At 39.0% G+C, this 13,510-nt stretch overlaps 1 protein-coding gene and 1 long non-coding RNA gene across 12 annotated transcripts in view; one reads left to right on the top strand and one right to left on the bottom strand.

Moving 5' to 3' along the window:
* The window catches only part of PRKAG2 (protein kinase AMP-activated non-catalytic subunit gamma 2), a 386,915-nt gene that overhangs the window by 341,269 nt on the left and 32,136 nt on the right, over nt 1-13,510 (top strand). For all 11 annotated transcript variants that reach the window (XR_007354878.2, XR_007354879.2, XM_048837547.2 and 8 more), the window contains 2 exons: nt 75-156; nt 2,901-2,959. Coding sequence is in view for 9 of the 11 variants with exons in the window: in XM_048837547.2 (XP_048693504.1) it covers nt 75-156; nt 2,901-2,959 (141 nt within the window). In the remaining 2 variants the exon portion in view is untranslated. The remainder of the gene's footprint in view (nt 1-74; nt 157-2,900; nt 2,960-13,510) is intronic.
* Nucleotides 3,605-13,510, bottom strand: part of LOC125631219 (uncharacterized) — a 64,704-nt gene continuing 54,798 nt past the window's right edge. Inside the window, exon 5 of the long non-coding RNA XR_012667305.1 lies at nt 3,605-4,601. This is a non-coding gene — a long non-coding RNA (uncharacterized LOC125631219). The remainder of the gene's footprint in view (nt 4,602-13,510) is intronic.

Raw genomic sequence — 13,510 nt, forward strand, 5'->3', positions numbered from 1 at the left:
TACCCTGTTGGTTTCTTCTAATATGATGGTGTAATGTCAGTAAGGTTTTGTTTGGTTGCTTTTTCTTCTGGCAGGTGAAGAAGGCTTTCTTTGCCTTGGTGGCAAATGGTGTTCGAGCAGCTCCACTGTGGGAGAGTAAAAAACAGAGTTTTGTAGGTAAGGAAAGCTGGTGTTTTTCAGCAGGGAGTTAATGTGGGGTTGTGGTAGAGAAAGGAGCCAACGCTAGCTGGGTTGTGTTGTATATCCTGGAAATGCATCTGGTGGTGAGTTTTCTTACTCCTCCAGCGAAGGCTGAAGTGTTGCTAATTCCTATGACTTTATCATGAGTCTCTCAATACGTGGTGATTTTTTTCTTAGAACTTCAGCTGCTGAACTCAGGTTAGTTACATGAGAATGTGTATTTAAAAATGAAAGTAACGTTCCAGATCTCATGGGTTGCAGACAAGAACTTGAAGACATGAACCACAAGAGCTCAAAAACCAGAACACACACTTTTTGAAATTTCACGATTTTGATGGGCCTGACTCATGACTCTTTAGAACACTTGGGTTTGGAAATACTAGGCGAGCCTGTCCAGTGAGATGTGGGGCCCCAGGTGGTTGGTTGCTTTATTTTCATAGAATCATAGAATATCAGAGTTGGAAGGGACCTCAGGAGGTCATCTAGTCCAACCCCCTGCTCAAAGCAGGACCAATCCCCAATTTTTTCCCCAGATCCCTAAATGGCCCCCTCAAGGATTGAACTCACAACCCTGGGTTTAGCAGGCCAATGCTCAAACCACTGAGCTATCCCTCCCCCCCCCAAATGTTTACCATTTTATGTTTACCATTTCAGGGGTTGGGAATTGGAGGGTGTAGCATGAGACCTCAGAGGCAGAATACTGAGGCAGGGACTTTCAGAGGCACCTAAGGGAGTTAGGCACCCAACTGCCAATGGATTTAAGTGGGAATTGGACACCTAATTCCCTTAGGTTCTTCTGAAAATGCCAGCCTAAAAATCTAGCTGGTTTTCAGGGCATCTTTCAAATCCCTTTCATTTACATTTTAAATATATAAATATTCTCAGCAAAAATTAAGCTTTAAAAATCTTACTTGTCAGTTTATTGTATAAATCATCTCGAGATGTAGCCTGGGTAATGCTAGTTATCCATTCTGAAGGAGTAGTGTTTCGTCAACTTTTAAAGATTTGCTTTTCCACTCTTAACTAATATACGTAAAGGCCAACTAGCCCAATGAAAATATTCTTCAAATTGGAAGCAGTGTTTACTATACATACAGCTGGGCTAGCCAAAAAGTCTACCACCAGAATTGTTACCTTCTTCACTGTCCTCACTTGCCAGTATGCATGTGTGACTGCACAGTAACATGGTGATACTCTCCTCCAAGGCTTTGATGTACGTAGAAAACAATGTAGCATCGAGCCCAACTACTGATTTGCTTCCGAGTCTACGATAGATAAAGTAAAACTCCCAAATTTGTGTATTACAGGTAACATGTGAAGAAACAAACTGGATTTATGTTCTTGTGTTGCTTTGTGGTGAATAAAGAAGGCCTGAAAGGTCTCTTTACACCATAAAAAGACACAATCCAATTTTTTCCCTTTAAATTAATTTCTTTCACTGTCTTATTTTACTATCCCAGTAAGCTGTTCAGACTACATGTACATCTCAAACTCTGTATGGACTGCAGAGCAAAAAAGCATTAAATACAGAATGCTATAACTTAAGCTCATCCTGAGAGGGCTAGAAATGCATTTGGCTCCTTATATTGCTAATTAGAAGCCTTAGCAGCTTTCTTTAACACTTCTCTAATTTTGGAATATAGCATTATGTCACTATCACATTTGAAAAACAGGATCATAGTGACCGTTATAAATACTTTGTGTAACCTGTCATGTAGATTGAGAGGTTCTTGGAAATAAATTATAAAGAACTTAATATTTCAAAGCCATGGGAAGCACTAGTAATTTTATGAAGGACTGTGTGCCTTGATCAATGCTGAGTTTTGATTTCTGCTCATCTCAGATTTCTGGTCAATTAAAGTTGACCTCTAGAAATTGACATTTTTCCCCTGAATGCTTGTTCATATGTCTTTCAGAAGTTCAGCTGTAGGAGTAGTAATCCGTTAGGTGGAATGATATTTGTTCAGTTTGTAGGACTTCAGTAAAATTTAAAAATGTTTTTGATAACTTGGTATTACTGACGGAAATTGCATTATCCTATATACACCTAAGGATATGATGAACTGTCACTTAATCTTTTAAGTTATAACTGGATAGCTTTCCAGAACATGCGCTCCAGTTCGAACGGAAGTTTTGATCTTGCTGCAGCAATTACTGAGTGACATTCTTTGGCCTGTGTTATACAGGAGGTCAGACTGGATGACCATCTCTTCCGGTCTTAATATCTATGAATCTGTCTACTGCTTGTATTTTCTTTAAGTAAATGTTTGACTCACAAAAGAGACTAGTGGCGGACCTGAGTCCCAAACTGCATAATTGGGTTTTGAAACCCTTTATCCTCCCCTGCATCCCCATCCAAAAAAAAAAAAAAAAATGTAAGCAGGGAGGCAATCCTAGTTCAGGGTTTGTTTGACTAAAATTGTTAGATAAAAGGGCCAGATGCAATATCCAGATCCAGGAGTTTGGTTCCAACTTCTACCAGTACAGAGTCTGTTCTTTCTGTTATAGTCCATTGTGTCAGTGCTAACTTGGAGAATTTAGTATGCACGCTTTTGAAATTATTGGCCATTTATAAAACTCTTAAAATGTTGTGTTCAATTAATTGACAATGTGAACTACAGCAATTTAGAAGTAAATATTTTAAAAAACATGAAAACATAGTTAAGATCATTTTAAGATGCCTTTTCTAAATGCTCTTATATTTTTTCCACTTGTTACAGGAATGTTAACAATTACAGATTTCATTAATATACTGCATAGATACTATAAGTCTCCAATGGTAAGTACCATATCAGACTTTAATTGTATCATTAACAACCATAGCATGTATAAATGCAAATCAAAAGCATTGAAAATTGATTTAATATTTGTACAACCTTTAGAAGCTTAACTTGCTATAGAAATGCTTTATTGTGCTTTTGAGAGGAAAGGATGGCTTTCTGGTCAAAGCACTGGACTGGGACTCTGGTTAAATTTCCAGCTCTGCCACAGACTTGCTGTGATCTTTGGCAAATTACTTAGCCCCTCTCTGCCTCAGTTTCCCATCTGTAAAGGTGGGTAACATTTCTTTCCCATTTGTCTTTTCTAATTATACTCTTCAAGGCATGGACTGTCTTGTATTATGTGTGTGTTTGGTGCTGCCACAGTGGGGCCATCATCTTGGCTGGATCTAGATACAGAATCTTGGTTGGTTTTGAACTTTTTAGGCACTATTATTATAATACTACTACTACTACTAAGATTTTTTGTTTCCGTAAAAGGTCTAGTTAAACCGAGTGTAAAATAGTGATTCTACGTAAAAGTGATTTAGTGTGAAAAGTACTTAAAATATAGTTGACGATAGTTTTTTAGGATTTTATTGTACATTTGATTCAAAATATGTGATTTGCACATGTTCAGTCACGTACAACATTATTCAGGTGGACAAAAAAAAAGGGAGATTGGGGGGAGTGATGAGTTATATAGATCGCACACTGATGAGGAAGGTGCAAGAGAGGCTCTGTGTGCAGGGCTTGCCCCGCCTCTCCAGCTCTGACAATCATGTCATGTAGGAGGAGGGCTTTAAAGAGGAGGAAACTGCAGTTAGCTAGGGGGAGAGGTCACCCTGAGCAGCAAATGGCTGTAGCAACTCCTGAAGCCATAGCGGGAATTCCCATCTAGGAGATCTCCTCCCCCAACCCTCTGGGGAATGCAATGAACTGCTTGGTTAAGCCTGACAGAGCAAGCCCAGTTCAGCTACTCAGCCAGAAGGACTTCTAGAAAACTGCTACTTAAATAGCCCTGAAGTAAGAAAGTACTGCTGGCCTTTTCCCCTTTGAGTTGGCCCTGGGAAGAACTTACTCTTGGGTGCATTGGAACATTTATTTCCCTTTTGATCCCCCATCAGCAGAGACATAAGCCCTGCAAAGGGTGGGATCCCCTCGTGCAATGACTAAAAACTGGGACCTATACATAAGCCACCCACTGTAGATAACTGGGCATGATCAGCGTCTCCCTCAATCTGGAAGGAAAACCTACAGGGAGTTTTTTTAATAGGGCGAATCAACTAAAAGCAAAAACTAGTTCCATAAATTTACTTACAAAATTTGTCCTACACTTTAAAAAAAAAAAATAAAATTAAATGGTGAAGTCATTTGTTGCAAGCAGATTGCAGCTCTCAGATACAGGCTCTTGAGACCAGAGTGGCTGAGCTAGAAGAGCAAAGGGAGACAGATGTACGTAGACAAGACTTTCTGGGACACAGTATCAGTGGTCCCACCCCCAGTCTGACAGTCTCTGTGCTGTTGAGGAGGATGAAAGTCTTGGGGAAGGAGAACATCAAGCTGGAACGGAGGGAAATGCTCCCATGGTTGGGACCTTTCTTCCGGATGATGTCATAGTATCCTCTCATACTAAGGATACCTCTCAAGGTGCAAGGACCCCTGTTAGGAAGAAATAGGTAGTAGTAATGGAGGATTCAATTATTGGAAATATAGATAGTTGAGTTTGTGGTGACTGGAAGAACTACATGGTAAATTGCCTGCCAGATGCAAAGGTTGCAGACCTCTTGAGACATCTAGACAGACTTATGTGTAATGCTGGAGAGGAGCCAGTGATCACGATATACATAGGTATCAGTGCCATAGGGAAAGGTAGGAGAAGTCTTGGAGGCCAATTTTAGGTTGCTAGGTAAGAGATTGACGTCCAGGGCCTCCCTGGCAGCATTCTCTGAAATACTTGTAGTTCCATGCCTAGGGCCATTTAGACAGGCAGAACTGCAGGGTCTCAATGTGTGGATGAGACAATGGTGTTTGCAGCAGGGATTTAGGTTTATTAGGAACTGGGGAAAATTTTTGGAAAGGAGGAGCTTGCACAGGAAGGATGGGCTCCGTCGAAACCAAAATGGAACTAGATTGCTGGCATGTAAGATTAAATACTCCTCTAAGTCCTTTTTAATCTAAGGGCTGGGGGAAGGTAGACAGATGCAGAGGAGCACATGGATCAGACAGAAACATCCCTTAGGAGAGGATTTATTAAAGAGGATATTCTATCTACCTAGTCTAGTAAAGAGGAGAGGATAGAAGTTGATAAAGTATAGTTAGGAACTGAAGAGAAACAGTCAAATGAAGAAAAGTCCCATTCCATTACATCACATGAAGGCAGACAACTAAATATGGACACATTTTGTAAGTGCTTATATACAAATGCAAGAAGTCTAAATACTAAAATGGGTGAACTTGAGTGCCTGGCATTAAATGAGGATATTTGTATAATAAGCATCACAGAAATTTGGTAGAACAATTATAATCAATGGGATTTGGTAATACCACAGTAGAAAATATTTCGGAATGACAGAAAAGGTCGCACTGGTGGAAGAGTTGTATTATATGTGAAAGAAAGCATAGAGTCAAATAAGGTAAAAATCTTAAAATGAATCACAGTACCATAGAATCTCTATGGATAGAAATTCCACGCTTGAATAATAAGGGTATAGCAGTAGAAATATACTACTGACCACCTGACCAGAATGGTGACGGTGATTGTGAAATGCTCAGGGAGATTAGAGAGGCTACAAAAAAAGAAGCCCAAATAAGAATGGGGGATTTCAATTGTCCCCATATTGACTGGGAACATGTCACCTCAGGATGGGATGCAGAGAGAAAATTTCTAGACACCATTAATGACTGCTTCATGGAGCAGCTAGTCCTAAAACCCACAAGGGGAGAGGCAATTCTTGATTTCGTCCTAAGTGGCACACAGAATTTGGTCCAAGAGATGAATGTAGCTGAAGCACTCAATAATAGCGACCATAATGTAAATAAATGTAACATCCTTGTAGAGGGGAGTATCAGAGAAACCCACCACAGTAGCATTTAACTTCAGAAAGGGGAAGGCTCCCCAAATGAGGAGGCTAGAAATGGAAATTAAAAGGAACTGTCACAGAGTGAAAGGCCTGCAACCTGTACTGTAATAGAGGCTCAAACTATATGTATACCCCATATAAAAAAAGCAGTAATAGGACTAAAAAAAGTTACCATAGCTAAACAATAGAGTAAAAGGCAGTTAAAGGCCAAAAGACATCTTCTAAAAATTGGAAGTCAGATCCTACTGAGGAAAATAGAAAGGAACATAAACTCTGGCAAGTCAAGTGTAAAAGTATAGTTAGCATGCCAAAAAAGAATTTGAAGAGCAACTAGCAAATAACACAAAAAAACTCTCTGCAAATATTTTTTTAAGTTTATCATAAGCAAGAAGCCTGCCAAACAATAGTGGCATCACTGGATGACCAAGGTGCTAAAGCAGCACTCAAAGACAATGTTGTTGCGTAAAAATTAAATGAATTCTTTGCATCAGTCTTCACTGCAGAAGATCTGAAGGCGATTCCCAAACCTGAGCCATGCTTTTTAGGTGACAGATTTGAGGAACTGTCCCAGATTGTGGTGTCAGTAGAGGAGGTTTTGGAATAAATTGATAAACTGAACAGTAATAAGTCACCAGGACCAGATGGTAGTCACCCAGAAGTTCTGAAGGAACTCATGAAATTGAAAAACTACTAATTGTGGTATGTAACCTGTTGCTTAAATCAGCCTCTGTACCAGTTGACTGGCAGATAACTAATGTAACAAGGATTTTTTTACCAGGTGATCCTGGTAATCACAGGCCAGTAAGTCTGACTTCAGTACCAATCAAATCAGTTGAAACTTTAGTAAAGAACAGAGTTATCAGACATATAGATGGACATGATATGTTGGGGAAGAGCCAACACTGCTTTTGTAAAGGGAATTCATGCCTTACCAATCTATTAGAATTCTTTGAGGGACTCAACAAGCATGTGTTTGTGTGATCCAGTAGATACAGTGTACTTGGACTTTCAGAAAGCCTTTGACAAGGTCTTCATTAAAGGCTCTTAAGCAAAGTAGGCATCATGAGATAAGAGGGAAGGATATCTCCTCCATCAGTAACTGGTTAAAAAATAGGAACCAAAGGGTAGGAATAAATCCTCAGTTTTCACAGATGACTTCTAAATAGCAGGGTCCCTCAAGGATCTGTACTGGGACCAGTGCTGTTCAATGTATTCATAAGTGATCTGGAAAAACGAGTAAATAGTGAGGTGGCAAAGTTTGCAGACGATACAAAATTACTCAAGATAGTTAAGTCCAAAGCTGACTGGAAAGAGTTACAAAGGGATCTCACAAACCTAGGTGACTGGGCAACAAAATGGCAAATGAAATTGAGTGTTGATAAATACATAAGAACATAAGAATGGCCATACTGGGTCAGATCAAGGTCCGTCCAGCCCAGTATTCTGTCTGCCGACCGTGGCCAATGCCAGCTGTCCCAGAGGGAGTGAACCTAACAGGTAATGATCAAGTGATCTCTCTCCTGCCATCTGTCTCCACCCTCTGACAGAGGCTAGGGACACCATTCCTTACCCATCCTGGCTAATAGCCATTAATGGACTTAACGTCCATGAATTTATCCAGTTCTCTTTTAAACCCTGTTATAGTCCTAGCCTTCACAACCTCCTCAGGCAAGGAGTTTCACGGGTTGACTGTGCACTGAGTGAAGAACTTCCATTTATTTGTTTTAAACCTGCTGCCCATTAATTTCATTTGGTGGCCCCTAGTTCTTACATTATGGGAACAAGTAAATAACTTTTCCTTATCACTTTCTCCATACCACTCATAATTTTATATACCTCTATCATATCCCCCCTTAGTCTCCTTTTTTTCCAAGCTGAAAAGTCCTAGCCTCTTTAATCTCTCCTCATATGGGATCTGTTCCAAACCCCTAATCGTTTTAGTTGCCCTTCTCTGAAACTTTTCTAATGCCAGCATATCTTTTTTGAGATGAGGAGACCACATCCGTATGCAGTATTCAAGATGTGGGCGTACCATGGATTTATATAAGGGCAATAAGATATTCTCTGTCTTATTCTCTATCCCTTTTTTAATGATTCCTAACATCCTGTTCGCTTTTTTGACTGCCGCTGTGCACTGCGTGGACGTCTTCAGAGAACTATCCATGACGACTCCAAGATCTCTTTCCTGATTAGCTGTGGCTAAATTAGCCCCCATCATATTGTATGTATAGTTGGGGTTATTTTTTCCAATGTGCATTACTTTACATTTATCCACATTAAATTTCATTTGCCATTTTGTTGCCCAATCACTTAGTTTTGTGAGATCTTTTTGAAATTCTTCACAGTCTGCTTTGGTCTTAACTATCTTGAGCAGTTTAGTTTTGTCTCCAAACTTTGCCACCTCACTGTTTACCCCTTCCTCCAGATCATTTATGAATAAGTAGAATAGGTTTGGTCCTAGGACTGACCCTTGGGGAACACCACTAGTTATCCCTCTCCATTCTGAAAATTTACCGTTTATTCCTACCCTGTCTTTTGTTCCCTGTCTTTTTAACCTGTTCTCAATCCATGAAAGGATCTTCCCTCTTATCCCATGACAACTTAATTTACGTAACAGCCTTTGGTGAGGGACCTTGTCAAAGGCTTTCTGGAAATCTAAATACACTATGTCCACTGGATCCCCTTTGTCCACATGTTTGACCCCTTCAAAGAACTCTTAACAGATTAGTTAGACATGATTTCCCTTTACAGAAACCATGTTGACTTTTCCCCAACAATTTATGTTCTTCTGTGTGTCTGACAATTTTATTCTTTACTATTATTTCAACTAATTTGCCTGGTACTGACGTTAGACTTACTGGTCTGTAATTGCCAGGATCACTTCTACAGCCCTTTTTAAAATATTGATGTTACATTAGCTATCTTCCAGTCATTGGGTACAGAAGCTGATTTAAAGGACAGGTTACAAACCATAGTTCCACAATTTCATATTTGAGTTCTTTCAGAACTCCTGGGTGAATGCCATCTGGTCCCAGTGACTTGTTACTGTTAAGTTGATCAATTAATTCCAAAACCTCCTCTAACGACACTTCAATCTGTGACAATTCCTCAGATTTGTCATCTACAAAGGACGGCTCAGGTTTGGAAATCTCCCTAACATCCTCAGCCGTGAAGACTGAAGCAAAGAATTCATTTAGTTTCTGCGCAATGACTTTATCGTCTTTAAGTGCTCCTTTTGTATCATGATCATCCAGGAGCCCCACTGGTTGTTTAGCAGGCTTCCTGTTTCTGCTGTACATAAAAAATATTGTATTACCTTTTTGAGTTTTTGGCTAGCTGTTCTTCAAACTCCTTTTTGGCTTTTCTTACTACATTTTTACACTTAATTTGGTAGTGTTTATGCTCCTTTCTATTTACCTCACTAGGATTGGACTTCCACTTTTTAAAAGATGCCTTTTTATCTCTCACTGCTTCTTTTACATGGTTGTTAAGCCACAGTGGTTCTTTTTTAGTTCTTTTACTGTTTTGTTTTTTTTAAATTTGGAGTATACATTTAAGTTGGGCCTCTATTATGGTGTCTTTGAAAGCTTGCAGGGATTTCACTCTAGTCACTGTACCTTTTTAATTTCTGTTTAACTAACCTCCTCATTTTTGCATAGTTCCCCTTTCTGAAATTAAATGCCACAGCTGCTGAGGTGTTCTTCCCACCACAGAAATGTTAAATGTTATTATATTATGGTCACTATTTCCAAGCGGTCCTGTTATAGTTACCTCTTGGACCAGATCCTGCGCTCCACTCAGGACTAAATCGAGAATTGCCTCTCCCCTTGTGGGTTCCTGTACCAGCTGCTTCAAGAAGCAGTCATTTAAAGTATCGAGAAAATTTGTCTCTGCATTTCGTCCTGAGGTGACATGTAGCCAGTCAATATGGTGATAATTGAAATCCCCCACTATTATTGAGTTCTTTATTTTGGTAGCCTCTCTAATCTCCCTTAGCATTTCATAGTCACTATCCCTGTCCTGGTCAGGTGGTCGATAATAGATCCCTACTGTTATATTCTTATTAGAGCATGGAATTACTATCCATCTGTGGAACATGTAGATTCATTTAAGATTTTTACTTCATTTGATTCTACATTTTCTTTCACATATAGTGCCACCCTTCCCGCGCGCACCCCCTTCCTCCCCCCTACATGAGCTGTTCAGTCCTTCCGATATGTTTTGTACCCCGGAATGATTGTGTCCCATTGATTGTCCTCACTCCACCAGATTTCTGTTATGCCTATTATATCAATATCCTCCTTTAACACAAGGCACTCTAGTTCACCCACCTTATTATTTAGACTTCTAGCATTTGTGTACAAGTACTTTAAAAACTTGTCACTGTTTCTTTGTCTGCCCTTTTCTGATGTGTCAGATTCTTTTTTATGTGAATGTTTCTCGTCTGATCTGGCCCATACTTTATCCTCTTCCATCCTCTCCTCCTGACTAAAACCTAGAGAATCTCTATCAATAGATTCTCAGTGTGTAATGCACATTGGAAAACATAGTCCCAACTATACATACAAAATGATGGGGTCTAAATTAGCCATTACCTTTCAAGAAAGACATCTTGAAATCCTAATGGATATTTCTCTGAAAACATCTGCTCAGTGAGCAGTGACAATCAAAATAGCTAACAATGTTAGGAACCATTAGGAAAGGGATAAATAATAAGACCGTAAATACTATAATGCCACTATATAAATTCATGGCCATGCCCACACCTTGAGTACTGTGTGCAGTTCTGGTTGCCACATCTCACAAAAATATATTAGTATTGAAAAAGTATGGAGAAAGGCAACAAAAATGATTAGGGGTATGGAGTAGCTTCCATATGAGGAGTGATTCAAAAAATTGGGACTCTTCATCTTGGAAAAGAGATAACTAAGGGGGAATATGGTGGAAGTCTATAAAATCATGAATGATGTGGAGAAAGTTAATAAGTGTTCTTTAGCCCTTCACATAACACAAGAACTAGGGGTCACCTAATGAAATTAATAGGAAGCAGGTTTTGAACTAACATAAGACAGTACTTCTTCATACAAGGGACAGTCACCATGTAGAACTCGTTGCCAAGGGCTGTTGTGAAGGCCAGAAGTATAACTGGCTTCAAAAAAGAATTAGGTAAGTTCATGGAGGTTAGGTTTCTTAGTGGCTGTTCAGCAAGATGGTCAGAACACAACCCTATGCTCTGGATGTCCCTAAACTTTTGCCAGATGCTGGGAGTCGATAACAGGGCAGGGATCACTGGATAATTGCCATGTTCTGTTCATTCCCCCTAAAGTGTCTGGTGCTGGCCATTGTTGGAAGACCGGATAGTGGAGTAGATGGAACTTTGATCTGACCAGGAATAGCCAATACACAAGATGCTCTTCAGCTCATAGCTATTTTGTACAGCTCAGAGAATACACTGAAAGGAGTGTATACACTGAGAGCTTCTGTTTGCTTGGTAAAGAGACATAGATAAATGAAAAATTCACTAATACAGCTGAATGTATATTATTTATCATGTAAACATGGTAACTGAGTTACATGTGTGCTGCTGTCTGTTCTGTTTTGTGATAGAACTCAGCCAAAGTAATTTGAAACAATCAATTCCAGACATTCAGTTTTACTGGAGCTAGCTATGTTTTAAAACTCTCATTCGCTATCTTATTTACATATACACTCATGTGCTTGCCATTTTCTTGCTGCTGCTAGGTCCCAATTGCCCATATCCGTGATTACTTTAAAAAAAAATAACTCCCACATTTTTGTATTGTTACAAAATAACAGAATAATTGGGTAAAATCACAATTGAAGTCGGAGGTTTTGCAAAACTGGTCAACCCACTTCCATTTTGCAGTTAACACAAGGCATTTTATTTACTGTATTGGCTGCAAGGAGTTTGACACAAGCTACCGTCACCATTTTAAGAAACTGACAACTAGAATTTTTCTTGGTGATTTACACTAGAAAAACAATTTGGAGGGACTGTACATTGAGAAGTAGTAGTTTCCATATTGTAATATTAATTCTCAGCTTTTGGTAATACCAGTTTGTTTGCACAGAGTATATTATCTCAGAGCCAAATTCTGCTCCCCTTTCTTAAATTATGTAGCACCTAATTCCACAAGTAGTCCCACAGACTAGATTTAAAATGGAACTACTTGCATAGTAAGGGACAAGTCAACCAGAGTAAAGGTGGCAGAATTTGATCCTAAATGGCTACTACAGAGTTTCCTACAAAATGAGCAGGAATATTTGTAAAATCTCTGTATATTTTACTATTGTGGTGCTCCTGTTCTAGTAAAAATTAAATTATCTTAAGGTATTTTTCTTAAATAACTGTAAACCAGTCTTTAAAATTCATGCAAAATTAATAACACCACTTAGGACCAGATTGTGCAACCCTTTAACTTACTGGGTTGCATTTGCACAAGTTAACCCCATTGAAGTCAATGGGACTACTTATATAGCAAGGTATGACTCAAGATAAGTAAGTAGTTAAGAATCTGCCCCTAAATTAATGATTTTTCTTTATGTAGCAGCTGAATGCAAATCCAGTGTAATTGTAAATTTAAATTAAAATACTCTGAATTCTCTTAATTTTGTGAAGCTGGAGTTACTTCACTGATTTGAATTAAGCTTGAAAACCTTACAATCATTGTGATTTTGTATATTTTTAAGGGCAATAAAAACCTCTCCTCCTGTGTGTTAATACAACAAGTGACTTACATACATTCCACTTGAATTTTCTTTGAAGCCCAACATGTGCCACTGTGCAAGTATTGGATAACCTCTTTAAACCATTTGAGGAAAGTTGGGGAGTTTTTTTACCTCTAATAAATGCATTTCTATTTTGCATAAAGGCATCAAAACACCATTGCCAAGGATTTGTACAAAGTTCAAGGCTTTTGCATTGCCACAAACATTCCTATAATTTCTGAAAGCATTACAACCATCTGCTGCAACTATCAACAACAGTCAAACTATATTCTGAATCCTGAGCCAGGTTTTAATCCTTTAGGAATATTCTCTTCAAAATGTGATTATAACAGGTGTAACTTCATCTCATCAGCCTTTAACAAGGTTTCTGATAGCTAAGCTAGACAGAATCAAGCTGAAATCTCTCACCTGTTTTGCTGTTTGCAAGTACCCTGAAAACTAGTTTGTTTTACTCACATATATATCTTGCTTTTATATTGCTTCTAGAAATGGTTCCTTCAGGTAATCTGGTGACTGTGTCAACTATTCAGCATCTTCTGGCACATTTCAAGGGATGACAATTGCAGGAATGATCATGTTTGAGGGTGGCCCCCATTAGTTTAGTGGTTTAATTTAGTAGATGAACTATCCTAATTTGCCCAATGCATCTAAATACTAAAGCCTCAGAAATACCTGAAGATGACTCATGAGAGGGGTGGGGGTGCCTTGGCCCAGAGTAGAGCCAGGGCAGTAGCTGTG

The sequence above is a fragment of the Caretta caretta genome, chromosome 2 (assembly GCF_965140235.1).
Source record: "Caretta caretta isolate rCarCar2 chromosome 2, rCarCar1.hap1, whole genome shotgun sequence".
Lineage (NCBI taxonomy): Eukaryota > Metazoa > Chordata > Testudines > Cheloniidae > Caretta > Caretta caretta.